The 18,994-nt window shown below is 37.4% G+C and overlaps 3 protein-coding genes across 11 annotated transcripts in view; 1 reads left to right on the top strand and 2 right to left on the bottom strand.

Moving 5' to 3' along the window:
• Positions 1–1,702: 1,702 nt before the first annotated feature.
• On the top strand, positions 1,703–4,739 carry Deltacop (coatomer subunit delta). Its single transcript, XM_070315644.1, has 8 exons — positions 1,703–1,826; positions 2,046–2,085; positions 2,374–2,597; positions 2,690–3,078; positions 3,162–3,332; positions 3,432–3,745; positions 3,838–4,154; positions 4,241–4,739. Exons 1-8 carry the CDS (start codon positions 1,824–1,826, stop codon positions 4,328–4,330), a joined length of 1,548 nt encoding a protein of 515 aa, XP_070171745.1. The 5' UTR covers positions 1,703–1,823; the 3' UTR covers positions 4,331–4,739.
• Positions 4,671–6,889, bottom strand: LOC138944726 (DNA-binding protein RFXANK-like). Its single transcript, XM_070315645.1, has 5 exons — positions 5,962–6,889; positions 5,667–5,799; positions 5,321–5,541; positions 5,095–5,242; positions 4,671–5,019 (listed from the first exon to the last, which is right to left on the bottom strand). The coding sequence occupies exons 1-5, from the start codon at positions 6,226–6,228 to the stop codon at positions 4,955–4,957; spliced, it is 834 nt and encodes a 277-aa protein (XP_070171746.1). The 5' UTR covers positions 6,229–6,889; the 3' UTR covers positions 4,671–4,954.
• Positions 6,890–7,270: 381 nt separating this feature from the next.
• Siz (Brefeldin-resistant Arf-GEF family protein schizo) overlaps positions 7,271–18,994 on the bottom strand; it is a 57,877-nt gene continuing 46,153 nt past the window's right edge. For 7 of the 9 annotated variants that reach the window (XM_070315647.1, XM_070315653.1, XM_070315655.1 and 4 more), the window contains 8 exons: positions 13,458–13,817; positions 13,078–13,380; positions 12,722–12,986; positions 12,214–12,573; positions 11,714–12,090; positions 10,890–11,545; positions 10,466–10,807; positions 7,271–10,389 (listed from right to left, as the gene is read on the bottom strand). In XM_070315647.1, coding sequence (XP_070171748.1) covers positions 10,115–10,389; positions 10,466–10,807; positions 10,890–11,545; positions 11,714–12,090; positions 12,214–12,573; positions 12,722–12,986; positions 13,078–13,380; positions 13,458–13,817 — 2,938 coding nt within the window. In that variant the 3' untranslated portion in view covers positions 7,271–10,114. Of the gene's footprint in view, positions 10,390–10,465; positions 10,808–10,889; positions 11,546–11,713; positions 12,091–12,213; positions 12,574–12,721; positions 12,987–13,077; positions 13,381–13,457; positions 13,818–14,295; positions 15,204–18,994 lie in introns of those variants that run through there. The other 2 variants (XM_070315654.1, XM_070315648.1) reach the window with 2 other exon arrangements.

Here is an 18,994-nt window from a genome sequence, read left to right on the forward strand (position 1 = left end):
TATTCGAGCTCTAGTAGCTCTAGTGGTGATGCGAAAAGTCAGAAAATTACAATGTTCTCTGAATTACATGAAATTAGAAAAGTATTGGGACCGGAATTGTGAAGGAGAATTTCACGCAATCGACGTGAATAATTTAAGAAAGAAGAATAGAAATCTGATGACTGTTTGAATCTAATCGAAACTGTGAATTGGAACAGATGCGAGAGGCGAGAAGAAAAAAAGAGTCGCGATAATATTTTGTTTTCCACTTCCCATACAGCACCGCAAGATTGCAATAACATTGCAGCAACATTTTTCTGCAAGTTTGCAACATTGCAGAAACATTGCGAAATGTTGCTGCAACGTTGTTATGATATTGCAGCAACAGTAAAATGTCCGCCTACAGAAATATTGCAATATAATATTGTAATAACATAGCAATATAATATATATGCAATAATGCTTTATGTATATTTATCGATATAATATCCTTAACATATGAAAAAAATAATAAGAAAATAGGCCTATAAAACCTTAGGATCTAGCATGTATATAGATTTTCTGTATTATAATAATAACGAAATTATAAAATGTAAATTTTTCAGTACACATTCGACTTCCTTCAGTGACAGAATATCTAAGAGAAATAAGAAAAAACTCAATTTGCGATTGTGTAAATTCACAATTTCTTTGTATCCGAAATATTCAGATATCCGGATGCAAAAAGATTGTGGTGAATTTACGCATACAACGAGTTTTTTCACATCTCTCTTGTCTTCATATAATCTCAAAATTTATTTATTAACATCTGAAGTATCTTGCATATTAGAAAATTATTATCAAATTTTTGATTTTATATAAGAATGGAAACTATTAAAAGAATTCTTATTGTTAGTCCAATGTCTGAGCCCCTATATTAGGGTCATATCATATGACTTAAATTAACAAAAATAGTTATTATAACTTTTTAATCTTACTAGCCGCGCTTTGTAAACTTTATATAATCATCATGATTAAAAATTAAATGCGGAATAGATAGTGCAACATGCGCCGCATAGTGGTAAACGAATGAACTAGCGATTATTGAATACTTTTTTTGTAATATTTTCGGAATGTTGCTGTAACATTGCTAAAGTTATATTGTAAAATAATGTCTTTGCAATATTTCTGCAACATTAAACTGCAATATGCAATATATTACAATGTTGCAGCAATGTTGTTGCAAGCTTCAGTGCTGGGTTACGTTGTATCTTTTAATAATCCCGTAGAATGTTTTCCATTCTTTTCCCGCGACGAAAATTTTTATCAAACCAAGAAGATTTCCTTTACGTGCCATAAGTCAATCGTTTCTCTGTTTTTTCATAATCTTCAAAACAGCCGATTCTTAATTCTTTATCGCGTGTAAAAGTAACTTAATATATTTATAAAGGAACATCATTCAAACAATAAAACTATTTCTTCTGTACTCGCGCCTTCTACACTCCGTTTCTTTTCTTGAATACGAAAATGCAAGAAAGGACAATTATTAGAAACGAAGACTCGTGAGTATGCGTACTTCCAGTTTATCGACGATGCAATTGGACAAGTGGTATTAAAAAAAAAAATTCCAATCGGGCGTAGTTTACAAACGCGCTCAATGGTTTCCGTACTATACGAATTCGTATAGTTCGTGACAAACATCTTTCATCATGGCACACGTCAGCAGAGCGCGCCCTCTGTACGACTTCTTTGTGTATTTGTGTATATGTGATGTGGAAAGAGTAGATGGTGGTTCTCACATGTGAGAGAGTGCGTACGCGTTTGGATTTTAATCACACGAAGCGTTTCGAAATTAGTTCGTTAGAATGGTAAGTAATCGTTTCTCGTCATTCATCTACGAAATCGTCGCGAATCGAAATCGTCGCTGAAAGCGCGACCTGGCTGCCTTCGGCGGATCGTCAAAGCCCGCGACATCGTCCGCAGATGTCATCCATTAGCCAGCGGATCGCCGAGCCGCGATTATCCCACAAGCGTCACCAGAGCCGAATGTACACGGAATACTCGAACCTCCTTTCTTCTTTTTCCAGGTACTCATCGCCGCTGCGGTATGCACCAAAGCCGGGAAGAGTAAGTAACAGAATGATCCTTGACGTCGATCCTGCATGCGGTATACGTGTCTCGTTTTGATAGCAGATCATCCGGGGCCAAATTAAGATAATCGCATGATAATACGTGACGTTTCTTTACTCTATTCGTTGAGAGATAAATTAAGTACTAATAAAAAGTGTTGGACAGTCAATTGTATAAACGAAGATCGTACAAAAATTTTCTGTCATGCTAAGTTTATTTGTCAACGTAATTTTTAAAAAATTTCATTTGTTTTATACGATTAATTCACGCGATTATTTTTTTCAGCCATAATTTCTCGACAGTTTGTCGAAATGACGAAAGCGAGAATAGAGGGCCTACTCGCTGCATTCCCAAAATTGATGAGTTCGGGTAAACAGCATACATTCGTGGAAACTGAATCCGTCAGATATGTTTATCAGCCCCTTGAGAAAGTATATATGCTGCTTATCACGACTAAGGCTAGCAATATTTTGGAGGATCTGGAAACTTTAAGGCTCTTTGCAAGAGTGGTAAGTAGATTAATCCAATATGAACACAAATCCTTGTTAGTAAATTTTGTTATGCGAAAGCGTCGTGCATAAAACACGTTTGAATCTTACAGATTCCAGAATATTGCAACTCGATGGATGAACTTGAAATAGCGGAAAATGCGTTCAATTTAATATTTGCATTTGATGAGATAGTTGCATTAGGCTATAGAGAGAATGTTAATTTAGCACAAATCAGAACTTTTGTAGAAATGGATTCACACGAGGAGAAGGTTTATCAAGCAGTCAGAATGACGCAGGAACGCGAAGCTAAAAATAAAATGCGCGAGAAAGCTAAGGAATTGCAGAGGCAAAAAATGATGGAAGCTAACAAGAAGGGAGGAATTAAAAGTCCTGGATTTGGTGGAGGATATGGAAGTAGTAGCACTCCAGTCACTCCAGTTGTCGGTGATACAGCTAATTTTGTGCCTGAACCAATTAGACCTTCCTATAAGCCCAAACAGTACGATCAATTCTAGTTTACTAAACTGTAATTATGTATACAAATATTATCACTCTCTATAATATCTGATTTTTTTTCATCAGAAAACCGATCAATGCTGGACCAGGTGCAATGAAATTGGGTGGTAAATCTCGCGATGTGGATTCCTTTGTTGATCAATTAAAGGAGGAAGGAGAAAATGTTGTGTCAGGGCCTCTTGCAGCTCCTGGAACGAAAATAGCGCCGGTCACTCCTCAAATATTGAACACAGAATTGTATGTAATTTCATCACATGATACATTGTGTAAAAGAAGAATTTAAAATATGTATTTATACAAACAAATTGATTTAAACAAACACATTTCTATCAAAAGGGTTCATTTGAGGCAAGAGGAGAGACTCAACATACGTGTCGGTCGAGATGGAGGTTTACAGAACTTCGAGTTGCACGGCTTGGTGACTTTACATATCTCCGATGAGAAATGGGGACGTATCCGTGTGCAAGTTGAAAACAGAGATACGAGAGGCATTCAGTTACAAACTCATCCAAATGTTGACAAGGAATTATTCAGAGCGCATGGACAAATAGGTCTGAAAGTACCCACAAAACCATTTCCACTGAACACTGATGTCGGTGTGCTGAAATGGCGTTTCCAAGCCCAAGACGAAACAGCATTACCAATTTCAAGTAAGATTTATCAATTATACATATAAATAAATTTTTTTAAGCTTGTAAAAATTAAAAACATGCATATTTTTAATTAATCATTTATAATATAGTAAATTGTTGGCCTTCTGAAAACGGAGAGGGTGGCTGCGACGTGAATATCGAATACGAATTGGAGCAGGCTGATCTCGAATTGAACGACGTCCAGATAAACATTCCTCTATCTATCGGATGCAATCCTATTGTTAGTGAATGCGACGGACAGTATACGCACGAAGCACGACGAAACACGTTAGTTTGGTCTTTACCAGTGATCGATGCTTCGACAAAATCTGGCTCGATGGAATTTTCCGCTCCTTCTTCTACACCTGCAGACTTCTTCCCACTTCACATCTCGTTTACATCTAAAACGCCGTATGCCAAACTCAAGGTATAAAATAAACGAATCTATTGCGCAAATTACAAAGATATATAATTTATGTTGATATCAATCATTGTATTAATTTTACTTTCCAGGTTAGCGAAGTTTTGCTTGTAGAAGATGAGACCCCTGTTAAGTATTCAGTAGAAACTGTATTCTTTACTGATAATTATGAAGTTGTTTAAGACAGAAAGAATAGATAAAATATTTGTGCATAAAAGAGAGTATGAAAATAGAGGCACAGTTCACACACACACAGTGAGATGTGTAATGTTATAATTAATAATCAAGATTGATTATTGTTTGAGTTTTAATTTTATTGCCATAGTCATTTCTTGATGATCAATGAGTATACGTTGAAATATTTACATACACGCCTCAATTTTTATTATTATACAATTTAATAACTGTCTGATGCCGAATAAGTTTGTAAAAAAGAAGATATATTCTCTAATTAGAAAAAAGATTGGACTCATGATGAAAACTTATTGTATATTTACATTTTATTTGATACATATATTTTAGTATATTACAATAGCGCGCCTGAAAAGGGGATTGTATTATTACCAAATATATCAAATTTTGTTACTTGTTCGTAAGTTTATATACCTTGTCTCGATAAATATTTCATGCTCGTGTGTTATTTTTCTTTCCTATCACAATATTTGTCGGAAAGATATCAATTATAAAAAGTTTTTTTGCAATCACATGAAAATATTGCTATTTCTTAATCTCTTTATGATTTCTAAAAATACACATTGCACATGCACAAATATTTATAAATATTAAATATATAAATAATTAGATTATTACAATTCATCTGTTGGCATATTTATAATTTGTGGTATCAGGTGATTCTCAATAACCGCTTTAGCTGCAAAAAATAAATCGAAAATAAGTAAACTATTTTTATATGATAACTTTTATATTTACGAATAAAGGCGCTTACCATTCATTGAATTATTCATAATAGCTGCCTTGTAAGCACTTACATTGGAAAAATTAATATATGTTACTTCTGCACCTTTTGTTAATAATTCATAACATACACGTGGATGATCATAATATGCTCCATAGATTAGTGGTGTATTACCATCCTATGTCGGAACAGAAATTATTGATATTTAAATATCATGTTTAGATACCTAGATTTTTTTCAAATGCTACATGTATACCTCGTCGCCTGCATTAGGATCAGCACCATGATTTAATAATAATTTAACGACGTCATAATGACCATAAGCAGCTGCCAGATGCAAACTTGTCTCTCCGTTTGGTCCACGACGATTTATCTTAGCACTCCACTTGAGCAATTGCCTAGCGGTACCTAATTGTCCATAAGCACTGGCCCACATCAATCCTGTTAAGCCCTTTTCATCAGTCGCATCTACTGAATCTGTACAAGACATATACAAAGATAAATTATTTTATTATATATTCAATAATTATACACAATCCAAAAATTACAGATTAAATTTATAATTCGCTATGCAGATATTAGATACTATATAAATTATATACTTGAGCATATATGTTCGGGTGTTAGTTCCCCTTGACCAGCCAAAGTATGAAATGTGATATCGTTTTCAATATAGAGCTGATGTATCTGGGTCTGAGTATTGCCTCTTTGCAGATTCGTGAGTAATGTGGGTGGCTATGCATATCAAACAGACAGATATATTTACAGATAAAATATAAATATTTCATTCTGCTCACATATACGTAACAATTTTGTAAGAGACAAATCTCTCTTAATTTTCTAATATACGTTGATATGTTTTATCTACTTTAATTGAGTAAAAAAAAAAAAAAATACCTTATACGGCTGAAATGCGCTGGTTCTGGTCGCATCTTGCCACGCTCCCGGGGCCCACTGCCATTTCCTCTCGATCGGCTCCGACTTGCATCCGATGCTCACGTTCTCCGGCTTGCAGATTAGAGGCTTCGGTCTTATCCCGATCGCCGAAGCGTCAGGTGTGATGCTCTTGTTGCTTTCGCTAGAACGTCGACCCTCCTTCATCTCCTCCTCGTCTCGTTCCTCCTTCATAATCAATTCCGAATGAACCTGATTCTCCATAGTCATAATCGACCAATACAGATTTCAGGAGAATCATATATAAAATATATAGAACTATTCAATTTTACTTTTCACGATGTCCACTTTATTCCTTAAGGTAAATATAGAAACTGTAATTTTTGTTAAATTGCATAAAAACAGGATGTATTCTTTTTAATAAGATGGTATTTAGTGCCGTCAATCGAGTAGTTATTTTTCGGTTTTTTTGACACTTCCACTTTTTTTTCCTTTACTTTGATACCAAATACCTTATGCGTTATCGTACGATTTCAAAACAGGACGTATGTCACATGTTAGAGGTTAGATTAAAGGTTTCACATATCGATGACATCTCTCTTTCTCTCTCAAGAGGTGTGAGACCCTTGTTTACACTCTTCTCATATTAACATATATTATTTTATTGCCTAAACATATAGTAATGATTAATTAATGGAGACCGTATTTCTGTTAAATAAGATCATATAATTGTATCGCAAAGAAGATACGAGGCAACGCATAGAAGTTGAAGAATTTGACATTTCAAACGACGACACATGTCACATGTCACATGTGTCACATATGACAGACTCTTTCACGCATCGAATATGTGATATCAATCACTTCTGAAAATTATTTAAACTTTTAGAAAATTAATTCAAAGACTGAAGAAAAAAGATTATGCATCGTAGTTGCTTGGAAAAGGAAGACAACACAAAAGGGTAAATATATATAAATATAGTTTTGTAACTACATAAAATATCTTGAATCTATGGTTTCTATAAAAAATTTATAAAAAAATATATTGATTATATATAATGTCAACTATATGGTTGAAAATTTTGCAACGTAAGTAATTATATATTTTAGTTTAGGCGCATTTTTTATTATGATAAAAATATAAAACATTTATTAGAAAAGAAATGTAACATTTTCGAATAATAGGCTCTGCTTCTTTCTCGGATTACAAAATAATTTTTTTTCGCCAATGAATACATTCTCAGCTATGGCAAAGATATATATATGAACGAGTTTAAAGTTGCGAGTGGTAAAAAAAAAAAAAAAACATGCATTTCAGACTCAGAGTTATTTATTAACACAGTGTGCTTACAGCATTTATTTTAAACTAACGAGGGAAGGAATTTATCAATAATTTGGCATTGGGAGAAACTGATCTTAATTATACGCGCTTTCTCATCAAATCGGAAAACAAGTCGCCGGATGATGATGTGACGTGCTCAATCAAGTGTCAAAGATTTTCAAGATCGCGCAAATTTGGTGCAATCCATTTTTCTCAACATTTTCAACAAATATTCTACTTTAACACGACTAATGATGATGTTGATAGTGATAAAAAGTGCGAAATTTAAAGGCAGCGAGGCAAGATGCTCAAATCATGTTTTTTTTTATGCGTTCAATAATCTTCTGTTATCTTTTCGGAAAAGTGACGATATATATATATATGTTGTAGTAAAGTTTTGGGATCTTCCTAATCAGTCTTTTTCTTTTTGTCCTCGCAAGATTATCACAGAATTCGGATTATACTTGAGTGAGCAGCCAGTCGTAGAAATCGACGCGATCTTGATTGTACATTTGTACAATTGCGAAATTGATTTCAAAAGTTATTTTCGCGGAAAATTTCGTGTATTCGTACACAAGGTGTATTATTGTATATCATTATGAGATGAGACTAGAATATCGGTATCGATAATCCGTGTAGCTTGTTAATATCAAAAAATTTCACGACAGACACGTAAAGCATGGAAATGTTTTCTCTGTATTTTTTTTCTGTAAACAAGATGTATTGTCAACAAGCTATGAATATTTTCCGCCGACAATTTCAACAATTACGCGTATCTTTTGCTTCTCTCATTTCTTTTCTCAATTTGTTATCAGAATCGTAAATTAAATGGAGTGTTCAACATTCGATCATCTTTGCAACGGTATAAAGTGTATTAGCAGTACGATAAATTATCAATTATAATCTATACGATTAGTAAATATAATAAGCGAGAAGTTAAAAACGTAATTTCGATCATGCAATACATATAATTTATTAACAATTTTGGACGCGGAAGATTTGCATTTGCGAAATTGCAAAGTCTATATGAGAACTTTATATATAGAATATCTTTGATCGATCGCTTTGTGCCAATAAATCTGTCGTATAATTCTAAATTAATGTATTTCTTGTTCACAAAATTTATTGCTGAATGCGACGCAATCGAAAGTATCTCTCTTGCTCATAATATTACTGAGAAATCCTTTGGTTATCGATAATATATATGTGTGTGTGTGTGTGTGTGTAATATATATATATGTTCAAACTTTTGATATTATAAAAAAGAAAAAAAGGGAGGATAAATAGAGAGATAAAGATAAAACTTTGATATATTAAACACTCCTCCTATAGATGCGTTATTTTATAATAGGAAATTATTGTTAAATTAATGAACGTCGTTGCTTGCTTATTGCTGGCTGACGTTGCTCTATGTACAAGATTGATTAATTTGTCATACAATTCCACAGCTGTTGGAAAATTTTCGATCTTTCTACGTATATATAATATCATTATTTCGCTTCTCTCTTGCGCGCGAAGATTTACTCAGTGGCAGTAAATAAGGCATGCGCGTTCTTGTATTTTGTTTTTATGTTTCGCGTATGTATCTTAGTTTACTTATATGTTTATTCTTGTGACACATTATTACGATGCTTATCGTTAAATCTCTATCATCTCGTCGCGAAAAACGAGAAACGAATTAATGATGGATATATTTAATATAATGAATTATTTATTATTATTTTTTTTTTTTTTTTTTTTTTGTGTGAAAATGCGAACAACTTTGAGTCAAAATTTCAACATACAATAAGCAAAACTACTTCTCATGGATGATTATCAGTAGATCGCTATAATGACAAACATGATTTATATCGAGTCTTATTTCACTGCTACATTCATAAACTTCACGTTTTCCGATAATAAAAATCGTTAGACATCAACATGCACCTAACATCAATAGAGATTGCTTATCGTTTTCTCTTATGCGCTAACTCTTTTTTTTTTATTACACACGATATAATTTATTCCGAACATTTTATTATATTTAATATTTACAATATTTCCCTCGAGAATCGGTGATGGTGATGATATCCGCTGATAATAATGATGCTATTAAAATTCTGTCGATAAATGTATCATGTATTCGCGTGATTTACAATTCTTTCTTCTCTGTTATACTTATTAACATCTATATATATAATGTGTGTGTGTGTGTGTGTGTGTGTGTCTGGGTGTTTGTGTGTAAAACTAAGTAAAATTGTAATGATTATCTACACACAATTCTATCGTTCAATCGCGCATTGCGTGAATTATAAATACAGTATGAAAAATGTCCATTATTTTCTTTTTATAATGAATAAATACTATACACGCGTTATACGGGAGGGGGAAAGGATAGATCAAATTTCTTTTCTCTTTATACGCCAGATGATCTCGATTGGATCCTGCCCAATCCTTGTTTAAATTCATATCCTTGAATTTGGCTTTATCTGTCGTTGATATCTCATTCTTTAGCACGCTTCGTGATTGTATATATAAAATGACATATTATATTATATTATATTGCCTAATAGAATAATTCTCGCGCACGTGGCAGTCTTGCTGCTTGCATTAAATGCATCCTTACTTCCGTTTTTAAACTACGGACGAAACTATATGAGAGACTCCGAATAAAGAAAAAACGATTTCACATTAATATAAATAAATTTGCAAGTGTAATTATTGCTATTTAAAATTGGCATTGTCGTAGCGAGACGTGGTCTTTGCTTTATTAAAAACACGAAGCATACTAGAAAAAAAGAACAGGTATACAAAAGTGCATTTCTTATTTTACATTACTGGAAGAATACACGCACATTATACTTCCGTGGTGCGACTGTATGGGCCAGACTCTTCAGATTGCGATAGCTTTCGCTCTCGTTTGGCGAAAAGACCTCCTAAAAAAGACGGCTGCTGAGCCAGTCCTTTACTACCGGGGCCAGGGATTGTAACCCCTGGATGAATAGGATGAATTTGTCCGGGATGTTTAATGCCTTGGCTCATTGAGCTGGCGGAAGTAGATTGAAATGAAATAGACATACCGCTATCTAAAGAACCCACGCTTCCACGACGCTGCGGCTTATCACCAGCAACTAGACGTATAAAAATTGATACACATATTATATACATGCGTATAATTTACAAAGATATAATGATACTTTTACTTACATTGCTCGTGTATGTCCAGAAGGGAATTACTGAGGGCGGAACGTTTCAATTGCGTGTCAACATCGACCGCCTCTGCTCTGTCGGAACAAGCACCCGGGCAAGGGCATATCTCCACATCGGCGACACCGGAGTCTCTATTTTCCGCGCCGCCTCGCGCGCCTCTACTGCTCTTTTGCCTTTCTAATTCGGTTTCGATACGCAAAGTTTCCATTTCGTCCATTTCACTGATGGACTCCCTGAGGTCTTCCACGAATTTACATCTGTCGTGCTCGTTTCGAGCGTTAAATGTGACTAGAACTTTTCCGTCGACACGCTGAGAGAGTCTTATGCCGTATGGATAATCTGCAAGACAAACGATATAGTAGCCAAAAGATAAGTTATGCGACAAGTATTTCCACAAGTATATTTCGTTATTGGAACTTACGAGGAACCTCGAATAAAGTAACCACCATGCCGCAAAGTGGAAAGCTCTGCCTAAAGGTATAGGTTACGCTGTTCTTTTTCTTGCTCAGAATTTTCGTAACGACGAGCAGATCGTTGAAGAGGAACACCTCTCTCTGGTGAACACCAGGTCTCTCCTTCTTGTGAATGTCCGGTATCTCATAGAGTCTGCAGTAACATACCAATCTTCTATGCGGTAGTGCCATATTTGGCTTCTTTCCAACAATAGTCGCTTGAACTTTCATCACTTGCGACACGTGGTCCGAGCCCGGTTTGAATTCGTTATCCTTCACTCGTTCGTAAATGCCAACTAAGATATCTCTATCTATATCGCCGCAATCATCGATTCCTCGAAGATTCTTTATGAAATCATCGAGTCTCATTCTGCGTTCGGGTTTCAAATTGGGCGTATGTAAATCCGTATTAAGCATAATAATGGCAAAGGCCAGGACGAAAACAGTATCCGCTGACCGCAACCTCGATATTACGTCGGGATTGCATTGACAATAACGTTGACTGAAGACTTCCATCAACCGTTCGATCTTCTGCGCTTCGCCGGGCATTCTAAAATAAGCTTGAAACTTTCGTAAAGCTACATCTACCTGCATGCCAGAAAGATCCAGCTCCTGGGAGAAACATCTGCAAATAGTGAGTAAAATTATAATTTAATATCATAAAAAACTATCATTAAAAATATATATATTTCTTAAATAAAATAAAATGTACCTTTGTTTTTATTGTTAATAGATTTATTTTTGTAAATTCAAATATATCACAAATATATATTAATATATTGAAGCCACTTACTCAAGTACCGCCATATTAAAAGTATTCTGCAAATTCCCGAGATACTCTCCTATCATCTGTTTGGATAATCCTTTTCGACTAATTAGGAATCTAGCGACTCCCTGCGGACTGTTCTCCAAAAATCCGCGTCGGATGAGGTAACTGATTCCTCTCTCTGGCTTCTTGTTGAAGAGATTCAGGCCGACTCTGTACTGTCGCTTTCTCACCGTCTCGGACACCTTATAACTCGTTTGAGTCGGCAGACTCTCCGTATGGTCGATCAAAGGAAGTTGGTAGCCGGAACTGGCATGCGAATGGCCGAGCTCCTTAACGTTAGTAGCCATCGTCGTCGCGTCCGCGGTATGACTCGCACATTCCTGATGCTCCGGCGAACTCGACTGATTTCACAATCAGAATACGGGTTCCGTTAACGACGCTTTTCGCTTACGTCCTCAAGAAATTGCCGTTATTCGCGCACGTTTTTCAAACGTGCAAGAAAGAAGAAAATCAGATATACTTACAATCGCTTTGTGCTTCCACACGGGTGAACCTCTCTGAGCGTCACCTTCCGAACTCTCGCAATTGGTGGAATCGCTGCCGGAGCTCTGCACCGAACTTAGACTTCCGTTCTCCACGCTCTTACTGAGACCATTGTGACGCGGTTCCATGGATCTCGAAGTGATGGAGGACGTTCTCTTCGGTACCTCTGGCGGAATCTTCTTGCCAGAACCTCCTCTCGACGTTCTACCAGAACCAAGCTGATTGGCGTTGTTCCAATTTTGCGATATCGTCGTCATATTGTGCGGCGCCGACGGTGACGTACACGGTGTCCGCAGCAAGTCTCTCGGCGGCGTCTCTTGTCTCAGACCGCACAAGGCCTCCTACGTAAATAAAGGAATGACTTTTTATTTGACTTTTATCGCACGCGCGATAAAAGGAATAAATCACTGCGACAAATCATCGCCCTCAACTTTATGACACGATTAATCGAAACATTCGTTTGCCATTTACGGCTTGTACAGCACTCACCTGTGGATTGTAGTAATGGATACTGGAACCGCTCTCCTGGGAGCTCGACTCCCAACAGGGACTCGGCGGTAATTGCTGATGCCGGTTGCACGGGCTGGGCGCCAACGAGGGCGTGTGTCTGCCGCTCTGATGTAAGCCATGGTTCATGTGCTGGTGGCCGCTAATCTGAACCTCGCATCTACCGCTCTGACTCCTCGGTATCGGCGACTGGGAATTGTCCACGTGCCGCCTTTCCCTCAGAGACATGCTGCGGATCGGCATCGGTCTGTCGGATTCGCGGTCAATCAATTCAATCGCGCTGAACTTGACACAGAGGAGAGTACACATAGAGAAACACCTTATGTATATGTATATACCTGTTGGCGGACTGCGCCTGCTGAATATATATCTGACTGTGGTAAACCATTCTCTCGTGATCGTTGAGGTTGCCCGAACGATCCGTCGTCGTCTCCTGAAGCTTCCTGCTCAGCCGCTTCTCCGCCTTGGCCATCGCCGTGATCGCCGCGAACTTCTTCAGCAACGTGTATCTGCGGAAGGCACGCTGGATCGTCAGCGCGGCGTTCCTCGCCTTCACGCCGCCGTATTTTCTCTCCAGCATCTCGATCTGCTTATCGAGCAGATCCTGCGACAACTCGTATCTGCAAATTCCGAGATCCATTCTTAAACGCAATCTCTCCACCACGAGAAGCGGTGAATTCTTATTCTTCGTTTATGAGAGTGTAAGATTACAACTTACGCCGTCTGCAGTCGACACCGCTTGAGCACGTCGCCGTTGCGGACCGATCCCTTTTTTAGGTGACTCTGCTGATATGCGGCGGACTGCGGTTGCCCACCAAAGCCCTGCACTACGGTACCGTAGCTCTGCGGCTGCGAGTAGCCCGTCGCACCATGCGACGTATATATCTGCATGTTCGCCGAGGAATACGGGGGCGCCCCGTAATTTTGGCTCTGCATGTAGGACTGGCCGGTGATGTACGACGTCGTCGACAGGGACGTCTGACTACCGGACGACGAGTATGCGCCGTGCATGCTGTTGCCGTGGATCTGACCCGAATTGCCATGCGATACCAGGGGCCTTTCCATCTTCGTCGGGAAGCTAAGCATTTAAAAATTGCGTGCGTGATTATTTCTTTTGTTCGGTATAGATATCGTCATCATATTTTTTTTTAATTTTATCGACAAACTTTATTAGTAATATTTTTCAATCGCTTGAATTATCATCCCACGTACCGTTGTCAAAGACAACAAAAATTGTCGAAGAGATTGAAGACCATCCTGACGATTAAAAAAACGGATCAATTCTTAAATTTTTATTTTTCCTAAGAATAAAAGAGTTTTAAATTGTTGACTTAATTTCAAAAAAAAAAAGGGAAAAAAACCAGCGGATGTAATACCATAACTTAAAAGACTCCTTACAATCTGCGTAAAGAAGCGCAGTAAAGAGATAATTGAAACGAGATAATGATATCGCCTATAAGCATTTCTTGCCAGGTGTCTCTAATTATTAGACAGACGAAGGGCGGTTACGGTGTACGTATGTAGGTCATATAGATAAAAAAAAAAAAAGGACGTACCCCCTGAAATGGGAAACGCAAACGATCATGTTGCTTTCCTGAGAAACTCGGGCGATTTTCCACGTGTATCGAATTGCCGCGATGCCGATTGCGTGCGCGATTCTCGTCCTCGATGTGTGAACGACGGGTATGGCTCACTCTCTCGCGCGCAATTACACAATTTATGATCACGAAACCGCTCCTCTCTATCCACAGATCTCTCGATCACAGGGCACGCCGCGGATCTCGCGTATCGATCACCACGAACACCAAAGGCGAACTGGCAGCGAAGAACGTGAGCAGCTGGCACTCTCTTCGGGGCATCTTTCGGCCGGGGTAAGGAATCCCGAAAGGATCGTGGAGACGAGGGGCACGAGTCCTTCCCTTCCCCCTTCCTCTCCCCCATAAAGGTGCGTGCGTTATATTCGATATATCCGTCGTTGTGCATCTGGCAGGTGCACGAGACGACGGCGTTCGACCGTGACACTCAACCTTTTCTACGCGAAGAGACTTCTTCTTACGTAATGCGCGTCAATTAAACGACTTATGTAAGAATCCATATGCATATAACATAAGCGAGTAAACGCGCAACGTTGTATGACAAATATACATATATCGGGTGAGACGAAGTGCGGGATTCGCGATCTAAGTTCTAAGAAGCATTACTAGTTCCAGATTTATGATGCAGGATATATTCTTGTTCGAATTGAAGAAAATATCGTAGAGAGATAATGATGAAAACTTGTATAATCTGTAAGAATTATATTACTGGACAATTTTTTTCTGGATCTAAACAGAGAAACGGACGAGAAATTGATCGTTCCGTTATAAAACGCATCGCTCTCGTGAGCGAGGCTATATTTTTCTATCGTAATCAGTGCGTGTACCATTAAACGTTATACGATAATGTGGATAAACCATACAAACGCGATGTCTTCAAATAACAGATATAGTCAAATGAGACGCCCAACTGATGTAAAAGCAGTTTCCAGATTAGAATTAAGTTTCCAAGCTTGGAAACCAGAGAATATTCGACCTGACGAAATTGAAAATGGAATAATTTTCATTATTATTATTATGGATTATCAATATCTTCTCTTAATGAAGTAACTTGAAATTCGAAAGCTTTAGCGAAAAACGGAACCGGAACGAAACCGGAGACGGAAATTGCTCTAGATACAAAGAAAATTAGATACAGAAAACGGCTCACAGCTTCGTTAGAAGAGAAGCATATTCCACATCATATACTGTGGATAAAATAATTTCAGATTATCCCCAAATGATCGTACTTACAAAATTAGCTAGGAGTTTCGATCTCAAATTATAAAGATCCTACTCGTTCCTTGCAGGAAAAAAAAAGGTAAATATAAAGTATAACGTTAAGACCTTAAAAGACGACAAAAACATATTCGACGTTTATAGATAGATTCGACACATTTTTATAATCAATCGTACTTTTACGAAATAAAAGAAAAATATCTCTCCTCGAGAGATGAGAACATCAGGCCCCGCAGGATGCAGGCGTTTCGGAGCAGAAGCAATGTCGATGGATATAAGAATAAATAAACGCGTGGAGCGCGATGTAGCATTAGAGTCCAAACGGAAGGAACATCTGCTCCTCCATCGTCGGTCCTCACGTGCCACGATGCGCGCGTGCTATCGGGCCCCTCTTTTCTTCCCTCCCCCCCTCCCACTATCGCAGAGGACCCGCGCTGCCTGCCTGCTTGCTCGCCGTGCCGATGATGCCCCGACACGCACCTGGCTTGATGTTTTTTCTTTGAAGAAGATACCTTAGGCTGCCAAATGCACGGTTTCTTCCTGCCACTTCCCCCCCCCCCCCCACGCCGCTCCCTCCCATCCCTTTTTGGAGAGGTGGTTCGACGTAGCAGCCTGTTCCATGTGTTCATTATTTAAGTTCGATCTGCGCGTGTTAAAAAAAAATATCAGGTTGATAAAAGGATTTCTTCTTTTTCTTATATACATTCTTTCTATATTATTAATTTAACTATATATACCAGGTATATAAATATGAAACCGGAATTTTTGTATAGAAAATACACGTTTATTGTATGAAAATGATAAAAAATATTTTATTCGAAGTATTGCCCATTGCTAGCTATACATTTTTTCCATCTCTCTGACAATTTGTGGATGCCACGCCAAAAAAACTGTTGCTCCTTTGAGGCAAACCGGTCATCGAGCCATTTTCGTACATTTTCGTAAGAAGTGAAGTGCTGCTCAGCAAGTGCGTGTCCCATCGATGCAAATAAGTAGTAATCGGATGGAGCCAAGTCTGGTGAGTAAGCCGCATGCGAAAGTATTTCCCAACTAAACGCCTCAATCGTTTCCTTGACCGGTTTTGCTGTGTGTGATGGTGCATTATCATAAAGCAAAATCACTTTGTGTTGCCTTTTTTGATATTCTGGTCGTTTTTCACGCAAAGCCTGATTCAAATCGAGTTGTTGTTGCGTTTGAGCGTCATCCTCATCCAACAATGTTTGCAATTCGCTGTCTTCAAACTTGTTCGGTGGTCTTCCACGTTCTTCGTTTCTCACGTCAAAATCGTCACTTTTGAATTTTTTAAACCACTCAAAGCACTATGATTTACCAAGAGCATGCTCACCGTAAGCTTCGACAAGCATTCGATGCGATTCTGCAGCAGTTTTCTTCAAATGGTAACAGAAAATCAATGCTGTCCGCAAATCGTAGTTTCCAGGCACAAAATTCGACATGTTCAACGCTATTAAATACTATGCTGTTATATGAAACATGTATTGTTGTGAGTTGAAAATCTTTATCAGATGTCAAAACAAGAAAATGGCGCCAATGACGCGGTTTGACGGTAACTACATTGACAGCTAGGGCCAGCTATGGGCAAATTCCGGTTTCATATTTATATACCTGGTATATATATATAATTAAACTAATTTAACATTGATAAAATGGAAGATAAGAAGAAAGCGAATGAATTTTTCGATCAACTTAATGCTACTAAATGTCCATTAAATTGCATTCGATGTAATTGATGTGACTGCAAATTTAATGTGATTGTTGAAGAAGGACATGCTCAGCAAAATATCTTTAAACAAGGAAGAATTCGCGGACATTGAACAGTGTTTCCAAAAAAAAATGTGATAGGTTTGAGAATGACAACGCTTTGTTATGTGGACGTCAGTGTCAAATTAAATAAAGGAAAAAATTATGTGTCTTCTCTGGAAATATATTCAAAACGTCACAGGATGCGATATTCATTCGATCGTTATCAACATAATGAATTAACATTATTTTTTTCACATCCGTGATATATTTATATTTCATTCGCCGAATCTCCACACGCATCTCTATAAATCTATGAGTCAATGTCAAAAGTATCCGCGCATCGCGGCACACGTATATTATTAAAGGACATGTTAAGCGTTATCGTTGCATCTGGTGTGACGATAACGATACGCCGCGCTTACAATTAGTCAGGTTTCTCCGTTGAAAGCGATAGACGCGTAGCGTCTTGTTAACTTCTTAACTCTGCATGTAACTCGATGTATCTTCGAAGTACATGCAAATGTCCTTTGTCCTCGGAAGAGAAGATTGAATTACCGTGCTGCGATAACTTACGTTCATTATCATTGGCCTAAATGCACACAATGTAAGCCATTTGCATATTGCAGATTCCCAAGGCGGATGACGTCTCTCTATCGTATCATATTTCGCATTACATATTAGCCGCGCTATTTATACATTGTGCTATAATACATATATATAAAATTAATATGTATAAAATTCGCAAAATACAAAAAAAAAAATTTTTTATATATATATTTCATAAAAAAATATCTTTTTCTTATACATATATATAAGAAAAATAAAAATATACAGGGTGTCCCCAATTTAAACATCAAAACTTCGGGGGCATGTAGGGGACCGATAAATTAAGATAAAAAATCCTTTAGAGATTTGCTCGTTTTTGAAAAAAATCGCAGAAAATGAAACAAATAATATTCAGCAAAAAATTTAAAACAATTATTAGGTTGATCAAAAAGTACCATAAAATAAAAATTGTAGAGCATGGAATTGAGAAAGGGAGTGAGGATAAAATCTTCCTAAGAAAATTAGATTAGAGACAAAATTTCGCGTTGTCGAGTAGTTATTTACAATCTTCTTAATTTTACCTCGGGAGTATTTTAATTCACTCTCTTTTCACGCTTTTATTTCATGATACATTTCGATAAACTTCAGCGCTGTTTTAAGTTTTTTGGTGAAAATTTTTTGTTTCATTTTTCATGTTTTTCTTTAAAACAAAGAAAAAACAAGCAAATCTCTAATACCCGTATTCATAGTCCGTCCTTGAGGAATAAGGATTCCTTGTTCTTCGTTCCACGTTTCATAAACTTTCCTTGACCGAACAAGGAATCTTATTAGCTCCCTTATCTCAAGGAAGGTCACGAGCTTCCTTGAGAAGTGATGCGACCTTTTTAGCAGACGATACGCAGAATATAACCAAATATAACCTCCAAAAGTTAGTTTCGTTACATTTGTGGTTTTGTGGTTATTTGTTGTCGCGCTCTCAAACTGAAAGTGTATAAAGGAAAAAGGGATAATGGACAATGAATTTTTAAATGATTCTGACGATGGATTTGAAAACGAAAATCCAGAGAATCGGATTCTGTGGCGGATTCCGAAAAGATACATTCGCGATTGGGAAAATCCCGTGGAATTTTTTGAA

The sequence above is a fragment of the Polyergus mexicanus genome, unplaced genomic scaffold (assembly GCF_030449975.1).
Source record: "Polyergus mexicanus isolate NDT 795.1 unplaced genomic scaffold, iyPolMexi1.0 SCAF_2, whole genome shotgun sequence".
Classification (NCBI taxonomy): domain Eukaryota; kingdom Metazoa; phylum Arthropoda; class Insecta; order Hymenoptera; family Formicidae; genus Polyergus; species Polyergus mexicanus.

Coding starts and splice junctions, on each gene's coding strand:
- LOC138944726 (XM_070315645.1), bottom strand. CDS start 6,228: ATGACTATGGAGAATCAGGTTCATTCGGAATTGATTATGAAGGAGGAA. Junction 5,243..5,320: donor ATCCTAATGCAGGCGACGAG/GTATACATGTAG, acceptor GTTCCGACATAG/GATGGTAATACACCACTAAT. Junction 5,020..5,094: donor TATGAATAATTCAATGAATG/GTAAGCGCCTTT, acceptor TATTTTTTGCAG/CTAAAGCGGTTATTGAGAAT.
- Deltacop (XM_070315644.1), top strand. Junction 2,086..2,373: donor ATGCACCAAAGCCGGGAAGA/GTAAGTAACAGA, acceptor TATTTTTTTCAG/CCATAATTTCTCGACAGTTT. Junction 2,598..2,689: donor TAAGGCTCTTTGCAAGAGTG/GTAAGTAGATTA, acceptor TGAATCTTACAG/ATTCCAGAATATTGCAACTC.